Source organism: Dermacentor variabilis, chromosome 6 (genome assembly GCF_050947875.1).
Source record: "Dermacentor variabilis isolate Ectoservices chromosome 6, ASM5094787v1, whole genome shotgun sequence".
Taxonomy (NCBI): Eukaryota; Metazoa; Arthropoda; class Arachnida; order Ixodida; family Ixodidae; genus Dermacentor; species Dermacentor variabilis.
Window position 1 is genome coordinate 155,652,778 of NC_134573.1, and position 25,214 is coordinate 155,677,991.

The 25,214-nt window shown below is 47.2% G+C and overlaps 1 protein-coding gene and 1 long non-coding RNA gene across 3 annotated transcripts in view; one reads left to right on the top strand and one right to left on the bottom strand.

The window, feature by feature from the left end:
• Window positions 1-25,214, bottom strand: part of LOC142585537 (uncharacterized) — a 58,589-nt gene that overhangs the window by 25,981 nt on the left and 7,394 nt on the right. The gene's annotated exons all lie outside the window — the stretch shown is intronic.
• Window positions 10,234-25,214, top strand: part of LOC142585536 (follicle-stimulating hormone receptor-like) — a 74,197-nt gene continuing 59,216 nt past the window's right edge. For both annotated transcript variants that reach the window (XM_075696352.1, XM_075696353.1), the window contains exons 1-3: window positions 10,234-10,682; window positions 10,818-10,920; window positions 22,332-22,481. In XM_075696352.1, the coding sequence (XP_075552467.1) occupies window positions 10,875-10,920; window positions 22,332-22,481 (196 nt within the window). In that variant the 5' untranslated portion in view covers window positions 10,234-10,682; window positions 10,818-10,874. The remainder of the gene's footprint in view (window positions 10,683-10,817; window positions 10,921-22,331; window positions 22,482-25,214) is intronic.

Sequence of the window (25,214 nt, forward strand, 5' to 3'; positions counted from 1 at the left end):
CAAGCGCATGGCTTATTTATAACGAAAGCATGCCGCCAGCAAAATGACGCCTTCTGTTATGTGACTCCTTATTTCAACAGCACTCCGTACACAGTAGACTGCCACACTGAATGAATTCAAACACACAAAATGCTCCGCGTAGGCTCGGAATCATGGGCTGGTGAACCTACCATTTTAAGCGTCCTCTCGCCACACGTCTTATTGAAGATACCATGGTTTTGGCAGCATTTACGATTTTCAAAGCTTTTACGGACAGCGGAAGGTGATAAAATCACATGCAGTTATCACGATGACTGGTTTTTTCGATTGACATCGAGAGGCACAGCGAGCTTGCCTAGTCCGTTGTCAATCGCGTCGGCTAAGCACCGCGAAGACTTTTTGGCGATAGCATGTCATATACACATAATGTGCACCTAAATTAGAATTCACTTACTGCGGTGGATTTGTTGTTATATCCAACGAATGACGAAGAACTGTCGTGTTCTCGCGGCGACGCGAGATCTTCCTTGGATATGGCCTTCGTTGCTGCTCGCTGGTCGGATCACCTTTCTGCTGTGCTGTGCTGTACAGCGATGTTGAGCGCGCACTCGGTGGAGCAAATCCGAGTGAAAAAGTAGAGCGTTCGCTCACCCATCACGAAAGAACAATGGCAGGACTCTCTCAAGAGCAGCAATCTCAACATTCAACTCCACGCTGTCCAGAGGGCCCACGACATTGCCGCGGGACTTGATCTCCCGGTTCCATCGTGGGCGGAGCCACCGACTTGATCTTCGGGAGCCTTCGGTTTGGCTCCCCGAGGTCTCAGTCCCTCAGGACTCAAATAAAGTTCTTGTCATGACATGTCATGTTCGCTCCACCTTCCTTTTAACTGCGGCTCCTGTTAGAAGTAAAACGGTGAGTTCTTTGCTCAGCGTGCGTGATACATCGCCATGTTCGGGGCCAGCCTCCTGCAGTTGAAGCAGAAGATTACGCTATGTTTTGTTCTCTATTGCCGCAAGAGTAGAACGGGCATTCTACTCTCTCTCAGAAAGGCAGAGTGAAAAGCACATTTCACTCTCTCCTTGTTGACGGAGTGAGCAATGCATTTCGCTCCGCTCGACATTTTGCAAGAGTAAAACAAAGGTTTGAAGAGTAAATGTGCCGCTTCACTCCTGCGATACCCTCGCTAGTCTTTAATGTGACAAGTACCAGTTTGTTTGTTTGTATTTTTAAACAAAAAAAAAAGAAAAACCGCCACAAACACGCAACAGTATAAAGAAGATTGTTCTATGTCGTGTGTGTCACGTGAGCCCTATACTACACGGCTAAGCTCGGACCATGATGGCTGAGCAGTGGCCTAGAAAAAAAAAAGAAATCTAAATAGCGCAGGCATAGGGGCAGCTTCCCTATATCTCGTTCTAATAAAACAAACGGCTGCGCTTGTGGCCCGATTCACACACCGGTGCAATACTTTTCTCTTGCTTAAATTCTATTCTCAATAATTGGTGCACAGGCACGCAAACACAGACATCCGAAGTCGTACTCACACAGGTAGTTTAACACTGTTGCGGCAATATCATAGTTACTTGGGCCGACTTGCTGTAGTTACATTGAACCTCAGTTACGATGTACGGCAGATGTACTCAGTTAGAGGAAAGACTCGACTACATTAATGTATATCGTTATTACAGTTAGCCTAAAAAATGTGGTGGCTTTTTTTGTGTGCCCTAAGCATAATTAAGTTTTCTACGTGATAACTTGAGTTCATCTTAAGCGTCGTTAGCTTGTCCGCGTAGCTAGGGCATAATAGATATTTTAATTAAGTTGCGATACTTTGAGAGTCGAAGCAGAAAGTGGGCTGCTACAACTATTGGCCGCCGATGTTCACTAAAATCGCTGCTCTATACGCATACCTAACGCATAGTCCTGAACGTGTTTACGAATTGGAGGATGCATTTTCTTTTTCTATTCGTTTCGTCACACATGGCTCTCACAGTAAAACTAGGGTGCCTCGATCGTACCGCTTGTATAGAAGCACCCTATATAGGTAAAACGAGTTGGCGAACCGGCCAAGGAAGTAGAGATATTAACAGGAGACGTAAGTTCTTTAACCGCTGCAAGTTAGTCTTAATACCTGATATCTTCAGGTTGTATACCATGAAGCTCATTTCGAATACCAGTACAATACTAGTCGGAACTTCTCGTTCTCGATTCTCTAAGTTCGCTGTTCAGATGACCCAAGCGCCCTTCCGGGGTTCGTTACCTGTGCGAGACTGCGCGTCCAAAGTGACTTCACTATCGCAAGTTCTTTTTTTTTTCAGTCCAATCGCACCTGTGAACCTAACTGGGTAGGAAGCCTTATTGTCTAGCCTAGATGCGCTTAAGACGCCAGAGTTCCCCAGCTCGGTGGTATTACAATCTTGTATTGGCCTATAGTGTGGCTCATTAACGCGCGAGGAATTATTGATAATGAGAAAGCTCAGGTGACTACCCTCGGTGTATACCTTTCAGTTGACAGCGGTACCTTACGCTATGCTCAAAATTACGCCGAAACTTCGTCAGTCGCCCACCCGAATTGCCAGGCGGCGTAGGAAACCCCCACCGCCACACACACCATGTTGTCGACAGCTGGCAATTCGCAATCAGTGCTCTCGGAGTTGGCGTAATAACAATGAGTGGATGCTCGGCGTCTGTAACATAGCGGGCGGACATATAGATCTTCAGGCTTTGCATACACGGTCGCGTCATTTGCATATAGGCTCAGTGGTGCGCTGAGCCATCTATTCTACTCCAGCAAGTGCACTGATTAGGACTGGCTAGTGCATGATTACAGACCAATCGAGGCACAAAGTAGAGATGAGACAATTGGAAGTCCGTCTGCCATATCGCCGCCCTCTTTCCCTAGTTAGTTATAACTCAACTTCAACGCGTCTCAAATTTAACTACAATTATTATTATTGCTGCTTCTCAGGAGACAGCCTGTGCGTTGCATTTGTATTTGCATCACACGCTAATGTCGCACGTAGAAAATGAAAGCACATCCTCGCTGCGGAGCGGTTATAAGCTAGCGTCCCATGCGTCATTTGGAGCAAATTAAACTAAGTATCGTTTGTCCGCTGCACATTTTGAAGTAAACTTAAAAGAACGTGGGGCGTAGCTGTAATGTAGCGTTTACGACGTAAGGCGGTGCCCCTTTTATATCACTGTAGTTGTGATAAGTATCGTTTAGACGATCGTAATGCGCGTCCACGCCTCGCCACCCTGCAATTATCAAGGGGCTTTAGCTCGGGCAGCTCGTTTAGCAGAAGCGGCAGACGAAGCATTTAGCGCATGCGCAGTGGGTCCGGCGCTCAAGCCAGCGCTTTGTTTCCGCGCTGGCCGCATGCCTGGTTGTGATGGCACTCCGCTTTCCTCCTCGCCTCTTTCATCGCACCGCTGCGCTCCGCGTTCGCTGCGCTCTCTGTGCTCATTCGGAGGCGAGATTTTCACGCTGTCACGTGACTGCCGCATCGGCTCGTGGCCAGTGGGTGTGGCCACTCTGCCGCAGCTGCGCGGAGGCACGCGTTTTTACCCCTAGTATGCATCGGGCTTTCCGCGGCAACTATCGCTCCGAGATAGTGCTGGGTAGCGCGCGTCATTTGTTCACCGATGACACCATCGATAAGGCACTGATGAGATTGCGCCAAAACAAACCGCTGCATGAGCGGAGGTCCGTCTGCGGCGGCTGCAGTGAATCGCGCCCACGCATCATCTGCGCAATGCCTCTCGCGCTCTCCCGGTTAGGGCTTGTTTACGCTCGAGCTGCCCATCGCCGCAAGCCGCACCGCACGCGGTTGCGCGAAAGGTTGCATGTATCCAGCACTTGTGCACAAATTACCGTTTATACATTGTGTATATACATTGTATGCCTTACACACTGTAAACCGAAATTTGTGCAGAAGCGTTTGATATGTGCAGTCTTTCGCGCGAGCGCAAGCGTGCAGTGCGGCTTGCGGCGATGGGCGGCTCCAGCGTAAACAGGCCCCTAGGGCCGATTTACGCTCGAGCCGCCCATCGCCGCAAGCCGCATTGCACACTTGCGGTCGCGCGAAAAATTGCACGTATCCAGCACTTGTGCGCAAATTACCATTTACACTGTGTGCACAGTGTATAACTTACACATTGTAAACCGAAATTCGTGCACAAGCGTTTGATACGTGCAATCTCTCGCGCAACCGCACGCGTGCGGTGCGGCTTGCGGCGATGGGCGGCTCGAGCGTAAATCGGCCCTTAACGAGGCAGTCGCGCCACACTTGTTTGCAACGGGTCGCAAGGGATAGATTGTCCCCACAAGCCAATATATGCGAATTGAAATGCGTATTCAGCTGCGCTCAAATTTCGCATTAAGGAGTATCGTAATCGTCGGTGAATTTTTTCCTTCGTCTGCTGACAGGTCGGCGCTGTGTTTACGTTCTTCGTCCTTCGTTCTTAACGCGAGTCATTTCTTATGAAGATAACGACGTCGTTGCCGCTGATCATAATCGTGTTAGTGCGCTTTCTTCTGTTGCGGCGTCGCCGTGTTTCAAAATCAAGTCGAATGAGGTACTGGCTGGAGCCTCCGCATGCTTTTATTCAGGGTCCGTCTTGTCGTACAGAAGCGGATATGGCACACAGTCTCCAAAAACCTTTCCATCAGGCCGTCCAGGTCACACCGACACCGACACGATTACCGCAAATAGAAAACATTGCCGTGACCAAGGAAGGTGGAGGCTTTGTTGTTTAATCTGATCCTGCATTCAGCTCACGGACCCGATGGAATTTCTAATCATGTTTTGAAACAGTGTTCAAGACAGATAGTGCCTTCTTTAGTAATATTATTCAACAAGTCGCGAGATGTTCAAAAGCTGCCCGAAGATATGAAGGCAGCCAACGTGACTCCGATATTTAAAGAGGGTGATCGTACACACGTAGGCAATTACAGGCCGGTATCTTTAACTACCTTTTGCTGTAAGACACTTAAACATGGCCTGTACTCTAATCTGAGGAAGCATTTTCAAGCAAACAACTTTTTCACCTCGGCTCAGCATGGGTTCCGCACTGGTCTTTCGTGCATAACACAACTAACCGAATTCACGCACGACATTGCACTCGACCTGGACCATGGTGAACAAATAGATGCACTCTTCCTTGATCTGCGGAAAGCATTTGATGTCGTCCCGAAAAATCTGCTTTGCTTAAAATTATCATTCCCAGGCATTCCTGAACATATTCTCGGCTGGATAAGGATTATATACACCTGCGCAAACAGCAAGTTGTTATTAATGGGGTGACATCAGCTCCAATGCACGTGCTATCGGGAGTGCCTCAAGGCTCTGTGCTTGGGCCACTTTTGTTCCTTGTTTATATTAATGATTTAGTAGTAGGAGTTAAATCAACCATTAGACTGTATGGCGATGACTGTGTCATGTATCGTACAGTGAAATACCATGCCGATATGTCTGTCTTACAGGACGACCTTGAAGAAGTGTCTATCTGGTGCAACCGGTGGCAGATGACTCTGAATACTGGTAAATGCTACCATTTGCAGCTTACAAAGAAAAATAAAAAATTCCCCAGTTCCTATTGCGTAAATAATATTGCACAGTACCACTGAGCATCTTAAATACCTCGGAGTTACGTTTTCTGAAACACTTGACTGAACTAATCATGTTAACCTAATTAGCGCGAAAGCTTAACGTCTTCTTCACTGTTTCCGACAAAATTTTAAGCATCGTCCTACATCATTGTAGGCAACCTTGTATATAAGAAACGTCAGGCCTATTCTAGAATATGCAAGCGTTACCTGGTATCCGTACACTAAAAACCTTACAGACAAATTTGAACGCCTCCAGAAGCAAGCAGTACGCGTCGTAACAGGAAATTATAAATTTACTATCAGAGGATCCGGCAATACGGGAAGGGTTAGGTTGGAAAACTCTCTCTTCACGCAGGAACATCCTAAGATTGAAATTCCTTTACAATATATACAGGAGTAAAACTCATATCGACAAAACAATGTTCATTGAGGAGCCGCATTACGTTTCATCTAGGAGAGACGACGCTAACAAAATTAGAGCTTATCAGTGCTGCACCAATGGGTTTAAGTATTCATTTTCTTTTCTAACACGATTAACAATTGGAATCAGCTCCCTAATGAAGTGATGGCAGCATCTAGTATTGAAAATGCTATTGAGAGCCACATTCTTTGAATGTTGTGTTATTTACCTCTGTACATAGCTACTGTTTTCTTTTTTTTAGTTACTTTGTTACTTACTTTGTTTGGTAATTTATTGATTTGTCTTCCGCTATTGCGAATTTCAGGGCTTAAAAAATGTTGTATAAACTGATGTATTATTTTGATGTTGCTGAATATTTTTCCATTGTGACCACCTGTATTTTAATCCCCATACGATAATGCCATGCAGGCGATGTAGGCGTACCAAATAAATAAATAAATAAATAAATAAATAAATAAATAAATAGACGCATCATTGTAATCCGGCATGGTAGCTCAGCGGCTATGGTGCTGGGCTGCTGAGCACGACATCGCGGGATCGAATCCCGGCCACGGCGGCCGCATTTCGATGGGGGCGAAATGCGACAACACTCCTGGTACTTAGATTTAGGTGTGCGTTGAAGAACCTCAGGTGGTCGAAATTTGCGGACTCCTCCACTACGGCGCGCCGCACAATCAGAAAGTGATTTTTGCACGTAAAACCCCAAAATTTAATCTTTTTAAACTCATCATCGTAAAAAAAAAACAATCTCAAACCGTGACGATTGAAACAAGCGCGAAGGAGACCGAACCAAGCGAACCAAGTAAGCAAGGGTGAGAGCTGACGCGAGCAGACGATAGCACGAAACGAGTGATCCGGCTGAGACCAGATACGAGTACGCATCAAGTGGGTCCGCATGACTCCAGCTTCCCGTGTGCACGTAGCTTAACGGGCCGCTCCCATTGGTCTCCGCCGTTCGCGGCTCGCGTCGTTCATCTTCCGCTCCGCGTTCGCTCTTTCATCCTTCTACGTTGTGCTCGTTCACTCGGATACGCCGACGCCAACACTCGGCGCAAGAACGGGCGTCTAAGAGCTGTGTTCTAATATGTTTAAATTGTTTGTTCTACTTGTTGAAGATGTTACACTTGGAGAAGCATAGGGAACGAAATGAGGAGTGTTATACAGGAACTGGGGAAAAAAAGCTCTACCTAAATAAAAGCCGAAGGAAGGACATCCGTTTCACATAGTGTGTTCCACTTAATAGGTAGAAAGCATTTACGAGTTCCACTTATTTATTGGAAATTATGCGGAACGAAAGTCTGTCTAGTTAGCGATAGTGGCAACCTGGGAAAGCATGTAAAACTGCCCCTGAAGTGTTAGCTACTTTATTGACTGCTTGAAAACGTGCAAAGTACGAAGAACTGAACATTTTTTTAGCTGACTAGCGGGGCCCACAATTCAAAATTGTTTTTCCCATAGAATTTTTCGTAAAGGCAGGTGTGAGCCAATCGTGATGCAGGATATTACATTAGCGAGTGCGACGGGAGAATATGAAACATAACTTACGAACGAAAAGCTAGAAGACGCTCAGAAAAATGTGAGGCCGGCCGCGGTCACCATAACTGCCGCAATGACTTGCGCACACCTGAGTTAAAACGCGGTGAAAAAATTGTGAAGAGGGTGAGTAAGGGGCTCAGTCGCTAGACAGGAAAGCGCAGAGGAAGCTCCGCGGACCTAATGGCCCTGCTTCTCTGGCGGAAAACTCGCGCGCGGTCTTGTCACCGCAGATTCACGCTTTCGAATCGCACTTCCGGTTGGGTCAATGGGGAAGTAATTGCGGCCCCGCCTCGTGCGAAGAAGGCATGAACGAATGAAGAAATCGCCTGAGCATAGTTGCTCATGATTCGCTAGAAGGCCACATTTCGTCGAGTTTTACACGGGCGCCAGTGCGGCACTATTACGCATGCGAAAGAGAGCCGCGAATTCACCTGTCTCCCAGTGACGACGGCGGTTCCGAATCGCAATGAAACAGGCTACAAAGCCACGAGGATTTTGTCCTTTCCCGGAAAATAGAGCGGGATCGCTCAGACTGGGTCTAGTGAATGTATACGTGTTTTTTTCGGAGTCAAGACTCTCATTAGCCCCGGCGTCGTGCTGTGCACCGTCTCTAAAGCGCTCATCGTTCGACGAAACGCGACTACATTCTTCTCGTTCTATTATTTCGTGTTCGTGCTGATTGCAAGAACTGCTATGGCGTTCATTAGCCACGGAAAGCGACTCTCCGAGGACATTGAACAAGTTCAAAGCATTCCGAAAGCACATGCCTCTGTAGGCTTAATTGTACCCGGAATTTAATTGTAGTCGTTTAAGGCTAACCGGACAGCAGCCGGTTGGAAACAACTCAGTGTAAGTGAGGAACACGAATGGCGAAAGAAGGCCGTGATAAAAACTAAAAGCGGAAGTTGAAACTGAGCGACGCTGCATTCCTGTAGAATCAAGCTTAACTTCTTTTTTTCCGAATATAAGTCACCTCGAACATTTGGGTTGTTCTTATACTCCCATAGAGAAAGAAGTGTATAAATTTGTTTTTATATTTGTCACCCCCTCTCTCCAAGTAAAAGAAAGGAATGCTTTAGCGATTCCTCTTCGTCATGAGTTTTAGTGGGGTAAAAAAAAATTTGGATGTTGTACGCTTTGTTTCCAACGAAATGCGAGCTGTAAAAATTTATCTTCTACATTAAGAACTCCAATTATAATGTCGAATAGTGTTTTATTGTGCACTAGCTGAAAATATGATAAGCATGGCGGTGTTCTACACCATTGCCTATGTTCTTTTTTTTTCGACCAGCCAATACATTTATTATTTACCATGAATATTACCCGGAAAAAAATTTTCTGTAAGCTTGCTGTCTTAAATGAGGCCTGTGTTACGCAGACATATGAACAGCCTACTTAAAAAATAATTTTACAAGTGCACTTCTGTTTAAAGGAAGAGAATGAAGGAACGTTAACCAGATGATCCTGGTTTGCTACCTTACGCTGGGAGATGGGAAACAATCACGAAAGAAAATGGAAAGTTACAAGGTGCAATCCGCGCGCACACATGACAGCATTCACTGTACACTCAAAGAAATTCGCAGAGTTCAGTCATCTTTAAAAAGTGCGTTAGGGCTCGTAGTAAAGCTTTCCCTTCATTGCTAATATTGTTGCACACAGGTGCGACTACATAAGTTGAACATATTTGCAAAATGTTCGGCTCACTAAGTGGTATCTATGTTGAACCAATGTCCGTGATCCTCCGCTCTTCCTAAGGTCAGGCTTCTTGAAATAGTTTCTATATATGATTATCATCATCGTTTCATATGTTTCATCAACTAAGTTGCACGTATTTGAAAAATGTTTCACTTAATTATTGGAAATGACACGAAGCGACATTAGGAGTGTTGGGTTGACGCTTCAGTTCAGTGTTCTAGTATTCCCTACTTTGTGAACATTCTGTTGTCCAATCGACGAAGACAAGTACTGAGAGAAAACTTTTGATCGTCAGAGAATGGGACCCGAAAGTTATTCTCGCTTCTGTGCCAAATTTTGAGCCCTATCAATGTTTAAACTGATGCATGTGTGAATGAATTAGTAGGATTGAGCGTTGGATTTTCTTACAAGTCCTGCTTGCATGAATCCTTGAGCGCTCAGGAATAAACATGACCGCGGATAGAATTACAAACTACAACTATTGGTACACGCAGCTGCTATCGGATTTATAAAACCTAATCTTTCTGAGACACGAAAGAAAGATTCTTCCGTGTCTCTCAGAAAGGTTAGGAGTGCCTTGATTGCGCGGTTCGCAAAGGCGGCGCTAGTCCTTGGTCTAACTACGTGTATTATTATTATTATTATTATTATTGCGATAGCGATTACATGGACACCCCAGGCGCATTCTTGCCGTCGCCGTCGCCGTGATGTTTAGTATAAATACCAAGGGCGGTAAAACCATCGACGGGCGCTGTGTGCTTCATGTGTGAGCGAAAGCCCGCGAAGGGAGCGGACGATCGCAGCTCAATCTGGCACACGTGAGGGAGGGAAAGCGGAGAGCGAGTGCATCGCCTTCGGTCGCGCGAAATGCCGTGGGGGGAGGGGGTGGGTTAAGAGGGAGGGAGGACGGCGGCGTTGGCAAAGGTATTGGGCCTCGGCAGCAACTCCGTATTTCGCGACCAGGCGCGAGGGGGAACTGATGATCGCGGCTTGAACTCGTGCGCGTAGTGGAGACCATCGGGGAGGCAGTGCGGGAGTGAGGGGCGAATGGCGTGTACTCCGTGAGCAACTGCGTAGTTTGCTCGGCGGCGTGCGGTGGCGCACGCCGTACCTTGAAAGCGATCTGCAGACAGCTGATACGTTCACGCGTGCGCTGCTCTCGCCGCAGTTTGCGTTGAAGCGATAGACGGCACGAAGGTGACTTCGCTCGCTGCTGCTGCCGCGCTTGCTGACCCCAGCTTTTTTGACAGCGAGTATCCGTGGTCACAGAGTGTGATTTGTTCATGTTTGCCTGTGCACGCGGACACTATGGTTGGTAATTCAGTTAGTAAGCGAATGTTGCTAAGTTTGTACGGCCGATATAAATACTATTCTTAATTTGCTATCACAATCAATCCTTCGCCTTTCGGGCGGAACTGCGATTGTTTAATTCAACAGGTAATACTCTCTGACGTATTAGAGTTTCTGGTGCTCTGATGATGTACTCAGCAATGATGCCGTGTGTGCTCTTGTTTGATGGCACAAGAAACAAGTGTCTTTACATTTTCTTTTTTATTTCTTCTTTTGCTCTAGATCAAGTCTAAGAGGCAGCCTCAAGGACTCTGACATCGACGACGCAGCGACCGTTGAATGCATCACTTGCAAGTCCTCCTGCTGTTCGTGGCTTTTCGTGAACGTAAGTTGACACGGAATGTCGAGGTTTCACTGAAACCATGCTTCTAAGTACATCGTGTCGAACCTTAAGGAAGCATGTGCACTACTCTTTGTAAACACTATACAGGATGCGTTAACTATACGACCACCAGGCAGACAACAAGCTGTTTAAGGGAGTTACTGTGGTATGCCGTAAGGTCCAGCGCCTTAGGGAATGGAAAGCATTCTCCCATAAACCATCCTGAGGTCTGGAGTGTCAAAAGCGCCGTGGAAACTGTGCCCTATGGCCTAACGAAATATATGGTGCAGGGGCGGAGATGCCTCCATACTTGTGACAAAGGCTGTACGCTGCTGCATTAGGGAGCTGGTGTGGAACTTAAACAGTTCGTTTATACTTTTCCTGAACTATGCCTACTTGGACAAATAATTAACACGGCAAGAAGATGTCAGGTTAAAATGAGTTCTAATCTAATGAGTTCTAACCCCTTGCACTGTAAAGCGACGCGTTTCTTTAATTTTTGCCTTTTTTCACGATCGCCAGGAGGCGCGGCTCTTTAAATGGCAGCGGGCCGTTTCGGTCAAATTTCTCCAGCAATGCGTAATTTTCATGGGCCTTTTGCACCGGAAAGGCAAAAGCGATTGTTTTCATAATGCGCTTGCTTATTCACGCATGCACGCCGTGGAAGTGGTGTCCATCTAGTCTTGAAGATTCTCGCTGCCGCCGTGGCTCATGCTCTGTTCAGCAGTTCGCTCATGGATGCTGTCATCCTGCGTGCCATCCATGATGTCAGACATTCCCGTGACTTTAAAACTGTTCACAGCAGTGCCCGAAGATACACTGCAAGCCATGGCCTCATGCAGAATGAAAAATAACAGACCAGCCCTACTGTTTAATAATTTTCGCTGGCAAGTTTGGGGTATGGCGTTTATTAGATTGCATACGGTAGTTGTTTGAAAAGCGCAAACGCTTATTTGGCTACCTTTCCGCGTGTTTTGTGAAGGATTCGTGTACCGGCTAATAATTATGACACCGCTTAACATCATGTGCGCTTTTATTAGCAGGTCTGATACCCCTGATCCGACTATAGTACAGAAAGTGTTACTTTTGATGCGCAACATTTTTAAAGGAACCTTTACGCCTAGCATACAGTCGTACGAACAAAGGTACCTGTCAAGATGCAATGTCTGTTTTCCATAGTTGAGATTATCTAATAATTTTTTTTTGCTTCTATCGAAATGGAGGGGCTACTGGAAAACATTGTACATTACTGTTTATAGCTAATAGCTGTGAAATTTCCGTCTCCATTTCTCGTTCTTTTTGATGTTGTTGCGGCTGGTTTTTGGTAAACGAATGAGCTCACAGAAAGTAGGCCACAGAATGGCCAGCTATACCATTCACCAAGTATATATAAACTCACATTATAACAAAATATCCCAAATGCTGCAAAAAAGAAGGGAACAAAAGAAGAAATGATGAAAGGCAAAAAAGATATATTGAACGAATAGAATATGAAATAACTCAGGCACGGCCTGCTATAGAATACGCACAGTCACAGCGCGCTGTATCGGAACGCGCGAACGTCTAGTCACAGTGCGCGTTACCAGAGCAGCCACTGTCCGTGCGGTAACACACACACACATACACACACGCACGCACACACACACACACACACACACACACACGCACGCACGCACGCACGCACGCACGCACGCACACACACACACACGCACGCACGCACGCACGCACACACACACACACACACACACACACACACACACACACACACACACACACACACACACACACACACACACACACACACACACACACACACACACACACTCAAAGAGGTTAGCGCAAGCGCACGGCGCAGGAAAAAGAACATGTGACCGACGTAATTCCTTATAATCTGAGAAGACTGGAGCTGTTTAGCCTTGCTTGCTATTGGTGGCGAGGAGTTACGGAGTCGCCATCTATCGAAAGCGCCTCGCTGGCGTAGTATGAGGGATCACGCGGCACGCTCCTCATAGGTTTTGCTGTCAGCGCTCACTGAAAACACCATGCACGAGCTCTCCCGGACATTTCTGTAAGTACTTTTGAAACGAAAGAAGTTTTTTACTGACTAAATAATAATATGGGGCAAACTGAAAGCACAGAATCGTTTACAGACGCTATGTCTTTACCTAATACGTACAGTGAACGCCACTGCGCGCGGTCGCCGCGATGGAGTCTCTCGAACCGGCTTCTTGCGTGAAAGGTAGGTAAACGCTGAGAGCAAGCTATGTGAAGTATGTTCTTATAATGTTTGTATAACTAAATGGAGCGTAGTAGAATGAAGCCTCAATGCAGCGATCGCACAGATTCGCAGCGATCGACTGCGAGTCTGCATGCTTGTCCGCCCACTGTTTCGCTTTCGGCGCGTGCGCATTTTCGCACCGTACCATGAGCTTTAGGCCGCAGAATATGAGTATTTGACAGTATACAAGCAACCATTGTTGCGTGGGTGCTATCGGAGCTGTTGAAAAATAATTTCATTGTAGAGACTTCGACACCTACGGGGACTGTGATGTGCCGTCGCGGCGGCTCAATCTTTTTTTCTTCTAAATTCTTGGATGTTTCAATATTATTTCTCGAGTTGCGTCGCACTGTATGTTTGTCGGTGTTCTCAGCGTGCGATGTCCAGCTGCTTCTCTTTTGTAATTGAGTGCATTAATTCATAACACAAACATGACCATATGCCATGCTTTATTTTAATGTGCTTCTTACCGCTCCCTTTCCACTCCAGTGAACTTGCCAGTATCTATATCATCGACAAGTTCATAGACCAAACCGTCATGACATTAGTCGGGCAGCGGACCCGGGCGAGCGTCTCAGTGCGCGTTTTCTGAACTTCGCAGACCCGGCGCCGTCGCAGAAATCTTCCTCGCGTTTGTGCTTGCTGCATACCCGAGTTGTAGCCGATGACTGTTTGCCGGTTTTATGTTTCGCGAGCCAAGCTTCACGCAGCTTCTTGTCCCGTGGCTACGTGTGAATAAGGCTGACACCGGGCTCCGCTGCGTACGTCCGGCACTGCGGCACCGAGCAGTAGCCTGCCATGTTGCGCGCCTTCAAAGGCAGCCACTACCTATTGTAGTGTTTCCAAGCGTTGTAAAGGAGACACTCGAAGCGGGAAAATCTCGCCACTAAATGAGGACCGCAGCGTACGAGGGAATTTATACTGTCGTTTTCAGCTCGCTTCGGCGCTCCCGAAGCAGCCGACGCGGCCGCTATGTCCACGTGATCCCTAATAGCACGTCACGCCGACGGTGGCGCCAGCTTTTCCAGTGGTGTAGTTCGAGGCCAATATCGTTCATGGCTTCAAGCATGATGCAAGAGAAGGTCGCAGCTCTACATAGCATAAAATAAACCAAGAAAAAAAAGTTGGCGCAAGTTCTCAAGAGTGCGCACAAAGTCAGGTAACGAGCACATTTCACGATTGATCGTCTATCGATGAGACTGCATAGGGTTCCTGATAATGTTTAAACGCAGCATTTACACACCGCACAGGCGCTATCTTCCAACTAGGGTTTAAAGCAAGATGTCATGAATACATACAGAAAAACAGACAAAAAGAAACAGGACAGACAAAAGAGAACGTAACTAATGATCGTGCCGTCTAACATGCCTGCGTTACTAAGCCATTGTCGCCAACTGCCATCAAGAAAATGTATTTCTTTGGCAGATCACAAAAGAGGCGGTGACCTGAGGCACTCGTAAAATGACTGCTCATTAATTCAGCTTCCACAATCGCGCGCGTGCACCGATCTTTGTCTCTAAACAAGACTGCAACGTTGTCAAGGTGTGGCTTGCACTGGCAGTCTCGGCAGGGTTATGTGTCCCTCCCCTCCCTTTGCCACGTTCCAGTCGTGCTCCCTTAACCTCTCGTTTTGGCGTCGTTCCGTCTGAGCTACGTATGTATATATATATATATATATATATATATATATATATATATATATATATATATATATATATATATATATATATAGTGTGTATGTGTGCGTGTTGTGTACATGTATAATGTACGTACGTGTAATGAGCGGATCGCCTGACCCATTCGTGTCCCTTTCTGGTTTTTGTAAATTCTGCTCTTAAACAGTATTAGGCATGGATTGTCAATTAGCGCGAACCAACGCCTTGCTCTGCATAAGGTCACTGTCTATTAGAACGTCATGAAGGGCTGTGACATCGTGTCTATGTCAGTGCGCGACTAGGGACCAAGAGCCTTGTCTATATAGAAAATACGCCCATCCAGCCCGTTGAGGCGGCTGCACAGGGTTTCTCGCTATTTCTAGTACTGCGGACACTATGAGCCGATGCACTAATTTCTTCTCTAATTCTTATAGCGTTTATTCAAGATAGCCCAGTCGTCAAGGCTGTGCTTATAAGCGTTGTACCTCAGCAATGTTGCGAGGAAGACGCAAGCGCGATCAATAAACTAATACGCCCCAAGAGGCTGGCCCGCGACCTTCTCTTGCACCATGCTTGAACCCATGAACGTTACAGCAAGCAAGGCTAAACAGCTGCAGTCTGCTGAGATTATCAGCAATTATGTCGGTCACTGTTGGCAGGTGGTCTTTTGCGATTGTCAACGTGGGCCACGACATCCTTGTAAAGACCATGCTGTCTGCAGTATTGAGCCTACATAGCGTGGGTAAAAAAGAAGTAATGTTTGACAGGAACACTTCCTACCACAATATCACGTATCCACTATACTTATTAAGAAGACCTGTTCTCCTCCTTCCAGTCCTGCTCACATAACCTTTCTTGAGGCTGACAGAAGTGGCCGTGAGGCCCTTACTTGCCTGAACTCGAGAGTCCACGAAACATTCCCGTCAATTTCGGAAATATCTTCCCCCATATGTGCATTCTCAGACATTGGATATGGATGGGGCTTCGTCTTTCCTTCTGCGTTTTATTCTGTTCTTCGAGCTTCCTGGCGTGCCTTCCGCAGTTATCTTCGTGCCATTGAACAACGACGGGATAGTAGATTCCGCGCTCGCATCCCTTCGTTCATATATTTGGTTGGTTAGCACATAAAGAAGCCGGAGCTATAATGGTATTGCGTATATAATAGTTCAAATTAAATGCTACGGTAGGAAAGCAAAAACAAGACTATGTGGGAAGAAGCCGTTTATTGCGTTCTTTGCTGCCTTTGGTTCCAACTCCACCATATTGATCTTGTCGAGATTACAAGCCACCTGGACAGATACAGAACTATACTGCTGCTTAAGGCAAAGCAGACGGACAGAAAACTACATTACACACACACACACACACACACACACATACATATATATATATATATATATATATATATATATATATATATATATATATATATATATATATATATATATATATATATATATATTGCTTTTGTGCGGCCACAGCAATTCTTTTAGCCTCTTTTAATGAGGGCATTTCCCCCAAACAGGAAAGTCTTTGAAACCTTTTGGAAGAGGGAGGAAGAGGGAGGCTGCTTTATTGCATAACTTCCTTATGTACCACAATGTCATTGTTTTGTTTTCCTTTTTAACATGTTCTGATTGAGAGTCGAATTGCTAATCGTTTTTGATATGTTATCACATTTCGAAAATTGTAACACTTGTGGTGCTGTTGTTTGCTTCAGAGTGTCAACATGCTTTGGGTGCTGCAGCCTTTGTCAGGCAAGAATACTGCCTTTTGCTGCAGCACCTGAGACAGCTGTATGTCTCAAACAACAAATAAATGAAATGAAATGTTAGTAACAATGAGAACCTGGGAATCATGGCACCCAAGAGATAAAGACATAGGGGCTGGTAGGTGTAGAATATTTCATTGCCAACAAGAGGTCCATGAGTCCTGAGTCATACGCAGAACCTACGGCGCTTCGCGAAAGAAGAAAGGGAGAGGAGGGTGTTAGCGAGGGCAGCTTGAGCCTGCTGCTTGAACATTCGGCGAAAAGACGGATCTGGAGTTATTTGCACACAAATTACTCTCAGCAAATCCTTTCCGATTTCACCGAAATCCTTTTATCCTTGGCTTAGTCTCCCTGGCATGTTACTTTTTATTCTGTAGTGTGATACGCAGTCGCAAACCGTCAAGCATCGAAACGAGAGTTGTCGCATTATATGGCGAGCTGATCTTTTTCTCAGAAGAAATAGTCACGAGCGAAGAACAGCCAAAAAAAAAGAGCATTCGGAAATCCCCGTGTAGCACAACGGAAATAAGGACGCGTCTTAGAAGGCTGCTGGAATAATGAGGTCGGCATAGGAGCCATTTTTAAGTTTCATAATGTAACGCTGTCCAAATCTGCCAGAACAGTTTCAATTCGCGGAGCAATACTTGCATTTCGTTCACGCTCGGAAAAACACTTTTTTGTAGCACGTATTGAGGAGCAGAAAGAAAGCTGTATCAGGAGTTTTTCATGTTGCTCTACAATCGTCTCATTGACACTTTTAATCTGATTGTAATGTTTGAGAAGTTGATTAATTAATTAGGACTAATTATATAATTTGGCAGAATGAAAAAATAATAATCATCTGAGTGTGTCCAAGCGGCGGCAAACAACATTACCTTGGTTCTGTCCAGCTACGTAGCATTGGCATATATTTAAACTCTGGCTGAAGTTAGCTGGGACGCCCTCCATACGAAAGGCTAGTGACGTCACGGCCGCTTGCGCAACAGAAATCTTTACCGGCAAACATATGCGGTGATCGCTAGGTGCTTCGCACTCTTGTCAGGAGCGCCTTATCATCAATGATGTGGTTGGGATGCTTGTTTTGTGCTTGTTTATTGGAACGAGTGCTGTATGTTGTAGGCGCGATACGAAATAGTGTATGCACTTTTCGCTTCAATAGCTGAAAGCTTTCTTTTTTAGTTTTTGTTTCTCTCTTTCTTTTCTTTTTTGGCGTGACGACGCGCCGCGAAAATCCCGACCAACTAGCTAGTTTCTCTGTAAAACACAAATCACATGGCAGGAAGTACCACCCGAACACTTCTTTGGATGGTCTTCCGGGGAGAGGAAATCGATGAGGCGATGTCTCGCCGACCGAAGCCTTACAGCAGCTTTCTATTCCGTCTGGCTTAGTTAGATTGAGGAAACTGGTGTGGACACGTTGTAGACAAATCTACGCCCGGAAGTGCGCCTTTGCATGCGTAGCCCGCATATTACCTCCTCAGCAAAGATGGAATCTGCTCACTATGACGACTGCCATCAACTTGTCTGTTTTTCATTTTCACGTTCTATTTCCGGCTCACGGCCTTGCTTGATAACGTAATATCTCATGACGTAATATCCCATGGCGAGAAATTGTAGATTTCGTTAAAGCAAATAGGTTTCATCACTTTGTACCCGGCAAGGCTGATAAATCTGACCACAAGACGGTAACGTTGTGCTAGAACTATCTTTCACTGTTGTCCACTGAATGTCTGCAGCGACTTCGAGAGTCCGGGGAGTAAATGGAAGACGTTGCGCAGTACCTGATTCATCAAGGAGTGCGACTAAGAACACTCCCGCAAGCGTGCATATAAGCAAAGGCGTCGTGAAATAAACTATTTGAGAAGCCATCTTTTCAGGAAAGCAAGAACGTTCGATGTCCATCTACTTTCCAAAACCTTTCGCACACAGCGGACCGCAAATGGTTCCGCTTCAGGCTTCCGTCCGAGTTTTAGCAAGTTGCGTGATTACAGCGCGGCGGAAATTGATGAGACGACGTGTCTCGCCGACCGAAGGCTTACAGCAGCTTTCTATTCCGTCTTGCTTAGTTAGCTTGGGGGAGTTGGTGTGGACACGTTGTAGACAAATCTACGCCCGGAAGTGCGCGTTTGCGTGCGTTGCCCGCATATTGCCTCTCCCGCGTAAGACGGCGCCTGCTGCACACTGCGACGTTAGATCACTTCGAGTTCGCGAAAGTATTAGTTCACTTGGATCTTTATTGTCGGAGCCTTCAATGTCGTACAGTTGTCCGCGAATGGTCTGTGCCTTTTCCGTCGTGCCGCCCCCTGTTGTCAGTAGCCTCACCGCTGACATGTCTTGCACATCCAGAAAGTTTTGTACACTTAGCCCGTGCTAAACCAATACCAGCTCGAGGTAATTAATCTGACCCTGTATGTTTCTGTTCAGACGCAGCGTGTAGTTCCAACAAACCGGTTTGACTAATATCTGATAGTACTCCTTAAAATTTCGCTGTTCCAAGCTTGCATCGCCCACCGTTACGACGGTGTTAGGACATCAATGACAAAGCTAGGTTATTAAAACATGGATATATTTTTGTTTGCGAAACAGCGAAGCTATTTTTTTTTGTGCCTTCGGCGTAGTTCAGTGCACCCTGTAAAACATGTGTGGGCTCAGAAGACGTTCCTTTATTCGTGTTTAATGGCTGTGCGTGCATACCAGCATAATGGTATAGTCGATACATTGATTTAGAAGTTAACCGTTTGTGTTTATGTTATGCTGAGTGAGACAGAGAGAGAGAGAGAGTGAGTGAGTGTTCGAAATCGAAGAGCAAATAAATCACAGCTCATGGACGCTCATGCATAGAGCGTTTATCGGGGTGCCACCGGCATGGTAATAAAATGCGTTATAGTTAAGAGCTATCAAACATATTACAAGCGCTGATGCATCGCGGCATCGACAGCAAAGTGAGGTAGGGATTATGTAGGGATTGTAGCCATCTCTGGACAGCTGATGATTTTCTCTGCGTTGTAGATGGCGACCTGTTAAACCCTATAAGAATCATTCATCTTCCATCGCCATGTGTAGACTTGCGCGGACCCTAGACGGTGTCCCGCTGCGGGGTTAACTGTATACGCGGGCGACGTCCCCCTTTGGGCCACGCGCGGGTCCCTAGCAAAGAAGGAGCAGACCCTCCAAGAGGCGGCCACTGCAGTTGAAAACTTTGCCAGGGCCAGCGGTCTCAGCTGTGCACCCGAAAAATCGGAGATAATACGCATCATGGGAAACGATATAAAAGTAATTCGAACATAGAAATTGAAATGGAAAATCAGCAAATCAAAGAGGTGACTGTTGCTCGGATCTTGGGATTCTCGGTTCAGAGCAATGGCAGGGGCAGCCACACCATCAATTTACTAAAGTCGGCAACAAAACAAGTGGCAAGGATGATGCAGAGTCACCTTCCACAAACAAGGCATGAAAGGAAGTGACACTGTCCGTTTAGTACAGGCGCTCGTTACCAGAAAACATACAGCCTCCTTTTTCACACACTCAACAAAAGTGAGGAGGAGCTGGTTGACACTATTATCAGAGGCGCCAAAAAGGTGGCCTTGCGCTTACCGGTGGGCACTCCGTTAGACAAGCACCTTGGCCTTGGTGTATACAACACATACAGTGAGCTCAAGAAGCCGACTTAGCCAGACGAGATCAGGCAGAGAGATCCCTGGTGAGGGCGGGTATTCCACCACACCCCCAAAACTTAGACGATGGACTGGTGGATATTCCCGGTCCCGTCCAAAGCAGTATCTCAGTCGCTCCTGTGCCGAGTAATATGCACAAGGACAGAAACAAAAAGAGAAGAGAAGAGAGAGTGAAATGGCTAGGCAAACTAGTCAGAAACAAGGAAAATACCGTTTATGTTGACGCCTTTCAGTACATCTGGAAGCTTGCAGTAGTCACTGTCATAGGCAATGACAGGACTAGCCTAATCCCAAGCGCCTCCCTGATCGCATCCTCTATTGCCAAGGCAGAATGCTTCGCCGTCGCCTTCGCAATCAAGGACCGGGAACGGACGGGGCCGTCGTACAACGCCATCATCTCAGACTCTCAGGAGGCTTGCCGCGTCTTTGTGAAAGGCCGTCTCCCTTTCAAGGTTAGCCACCTCCTGGGAAAGGAACTCACGAATGCGTACAGACTGGTCTGGGGCCCGGGACACGCAGGCCTGGAGGGGAATGAGAAAGCTGACGCTCTAGCTAGAGAGCTCACGAGCCGAGCGGAGCAACCGTCGCCGTCCCATTCACACCCCGCCACTTCACAGGAAATCCGTCGCGAGGAGGAGGATAACGATCCGGCACGCATGGTACCACGCGATATTCTTGCTCACCAGCGCGGCATGCGGCAAAGATACGGCGCCCCACACTCATCTTTGCAAGGGGAAGACGCAATAGATCTCCGCAGGGTTCAAACGGGGGTCTACCCAAATTTATTAGGATTGAGCAAAATCTTCCCAACGATGTATGGGCGTGCCTGTCCGTGGTGTAGCGACTCGCCACCGTCTTTGTACCACATCTCATGGGGATGCCAAAATAGATCACTGAGTTTAAATGCCTACCTTATTAGGTATGTAATCTAACTAACACACTGGAGCAATGGGAAGCACAACTCGCCAGCTGAGACCCGAAGTTGCAGAAGGCTCTTGTTGGTCACGTTCGGCTAGCGGCAGAAGCCAGTGGAGCCCTGGACTTGAGGCGCCACCCATCAAGCTCCTAATCCCATATCCCCCTTTCCCCAATTCAATAAAGTTATTCTCTCTCTATCTCTCGATCTCTCTCTCCCGGTGTGCATGTTGCTTTTTGTTTTCATGATTTTAATGAGTTTTTGGTATTTACATCCACGATCAAAAGTATGTGGCGAGGGGTTCCGACGAGTTTACTCGATGCCTTGGCATTTATCCAGATACTAATAGTTGGAGTACAGACTTAGCATTGTTAGCATTCCAGTGCATTTGTCAGTTTCAAAGTATCAGTCGCAGCTTCGAAGAAATTAGTTTATCATTTTCTAAGAACCTCTGGTCTGCAAACCTTTAATCACGGGTGTCCAATGTCATTCAGAAAAGAGGAACCAAATGCATTTTATCGATCAGATATGACGGCTTCAGTACAACTTCAGCACACACAGTCTCCCGAGCTTTTGTGGCATCCCTAAGTGCATATTTACCTGCTTCGCACTTCAAACAGCATCTAGAGCGTACTGTGGGCTGTGCGCACACACATTAATGCTCGTGCTGACCAGCTGTGTTCTTGGTGCATATGCACTGTTATGAGATGGAACCGACAGTGAACGTCAGAGTACACCTATGTGTCATCTTCTCTTCGGGCTCTGATGAACGTTTCCTTTCGGTCTCATCTCGAGCACCCTCGATATGCCACGCTTGCAACGCCGCTGGCGGTGAGGCCTTTGCGGCTTTAGCTTGGCCATGCGGGGATGTGCCAGTACGATCACGCCAGCTTTCCGAAGCAGCTTCGGCGCAACGCTAAACAATGCTATTCCTTTCAGTGGTTCACCTTCAGGCGAAACTGCAATACATGTTGTGCTGTTCGTGCGTTTATGGAGATCAGTGTCTGTAACAAGCACCTGGAGTAGAATGCCAGGCCATTGGCCAGACTATCTAGTTCACCTTACTGTCAAAATGTGCAATCCCTCTTTCTCCCCGTCTCTTTTTGCTTATGGTACGCAGGGCTCGGGTGGTGGGCGTCAGCCGGTGCGACCGAAGCTGTTTGTCCCGAGGGTCACTTTCCCTGCAAGACAGGCAAGGACTGTGTGCGACGGCAGTTCATTTGTGACGGCAGGGCTGACTGTCCCGACAGCTCTGACGAGCTCAGCTGCGGTAAGTGCACTCGTACAACGTGCCCAACAATTGTCCATAATAAAAAAAAAATGTCTTCTGAACATATCTTCTGAACAAGTAATCTCGACCACAGACTATAGTCAGCAGAGCGAAGCATTGTTCCCACTGAACAGCTTCCCCGTTGCCTGCGCCGAACCCTTACACAACCTTCTCCTCTTCCAGCGCCTATTGAGCGGCACCATATACGTTATTATCCACATGTTGTTCTTTCTCTCCACTATTCTGTCCGTCTATCATTTCCGCTTATCCTACCCCCAGTGCAGGGTAGAAAACCATAATATTCTCCGGTTAGCATCCCTGCTTTTCCCACCCCGTCTATATATATATATATATATATATATATATATATATATATATATATATATATATATATATATATATATATAAAGAAGAAGTGCGCCGTGCAGAACTCCGCAGCCGGATCGCCAGCGCTACTGAAGTGGGTCTCGGGCTAGACGCTGTTCCTGTGTGACTGCCTCTTCGCTGTTGCTTCTTCCTGTAGGCGTCCTTCGTGTCGTCAACAGTTTTTACCCCCACGCCGCCACGACCTCCACTCCATAGAGTAATAAATCCCTGGCGCACAGCGGACAATCGGCCCATCTACTATTTCGTGCAGTATTCCCGGTCACGTTGCACGCCTGTGCCGCCGCCGTCCACTTCATCCCCGTGACGACCCACGCACAGCCGCGTACGACCATCCGTTGCCTTACGCTCCAGACCGCGATTTACCCCTTGTTGCGTTTCGCCTGCGACACGTGGTTTTGCCGGCGCGACTGCGGCGGGGCGGCGGACATTTTGGCCCGATCGTCGTCGCCGCAACACTCATCGCCAGGTGTTTCCAGGCGCGACTGCGGCGATGCGACCGCTTAGGGATCATCCTCGCATTCCAGTCATTGTGCCCGAAACAGGCGATGCCAAAGCAGGGATCTCATTCCAGTCATTGTGCCCGAAACAGGCGATGCCAAAGCAGGGATCTCGTTCCAGTCATTATGCCCGAAACAGGCGATGCCAAAGCAGGGACCATCCTCTCATTACAGTCATTGTGTCCGACCGGCAGCGCCACGACAGGGTGCTACGAGATCGTGCTCGACATGGTGCTACGGCATCGCTACGACAGTGTGCGTCACCATTAGCCCATTGTACATTCACGTGCTCGTCTTTTGAGGGGTTCCTTCTTGCCCTCAACTGCGAGAGTATAAAAACAGCTGCCCCCGGACGCCAAAAGGAGGGCTCCGATTTCTTCTGTTGAGTGAAGTGCTCTCCCGTCTCTCTACTTCGGTCAAACCTGACCACCAACTCTTTGCGATGTTAAAATAAACAAGTTGTTTTGTTGTTACCAGTCGACTCATGCTTTGCCGGGACCTTCGGATGCTTCCAGTTGTACCCCAGGCCGCCAGGCCAACGCTACCCTTGGGGCTTGCGACCCAGGTACAACCACGGGCGTCAGCGCCGAGTTCCCAACAGATCGTACCAGCGGTCCGGATCCAAACATCTGGTTGGCAGCGGTGAGATCGCCTACGACTTCAAACAACTGTCTGCCAGCGGTGAGATCGCGACAACGGTTGCCAGCAGCGAAGAGATGCAGTTGACTGTATGCTGAGCAGCTCAACGACGATCCGGGAGCAGTGCAACGAGCCCTGTGTGACGACTGGTTGCCTGCAGCGGAACGACTGCGCGGAATTCCTGCCTGCGAGGTTTGGTGAGTGCGGGACTTTCTTCTTCTGAGCTTTGCCAGGCTTTTTGTTAGTGTCAGAAACAGAGCTGGTAATTGTGGTTGTCGTTGCTGCCGGGTTAGTTTGCGGCAAGACAATAGTAAGCAGTAGAGAAAGCAGCATTCAGAGCAGCCATGGATTTGAAGTCGTTGCGCAAACCGAAATTGTTGGAGCTTGCAAGAGAGTTGGGTCTGGATGTCTCAGACAAACTAAGAAAACCGGAACTGATAAAGGCTATTCTTGAGTTAGAGGCTGAGGATGACGAGCTGTCGGAATGCCTTGAGACCATTGAAGAGAGAGAGACTGCAAAAAGACAGGAGCGCGAACTTAAAGAACACAAAGAAAAAGAAGAGCGTGAACGTAAAGAACAGAAAGAGCGAGAGCAACAAGAGCGTGACCGTCAACACGCTTTGGAAATGAAGCGTCTTGAGGTAGAGATGGAACGCGCTCGTAATGGAAGTCAGGCACACGGTGCAGGAGAACGCGTATTGTTCAAAATGACTGACCTGTTGCGGCCGTTTAAGCTTGGAGAGGACATTGGTTTGTTCCTGGTTAACTTTGAGCGAACGTGCGAGAAGCAGGGGTTCTCTCGGGAAACGTGGCCACAGCGCTTGCTCACTTTGTTACCCGGCGAGGCGGCCGACGTAGTCGCTCGCTTGGATAGAGAGGAAGCAGAGGATTTCGACAAAGTAAAATCGAGTCTGCTAAAAAAGTACCGGCTGTCTGCGGAGGCGTTCCGTCGGAAGTTTCGGGAAAATGAGAAAGGCAGAAGTGAGTCATATACAGAGTTTGCGTATAGGCTTATGTCGAACATGCAGGAGTGGCTCAAAGAAGAGAAAGCGTTTGGTGACCACGATAAAGTTCTGCAGTGTTTCGGGCTAGAACAGTTTTATAGTCGGTTACCGGAGAACGTGCGATACTGGGTCTTGGATAGGCCAGACGTTTGTACGGTGGCTAAAGCCGCTGAGCTAGCCGAGGAGTTTGTGACGCGTCGGGCTCG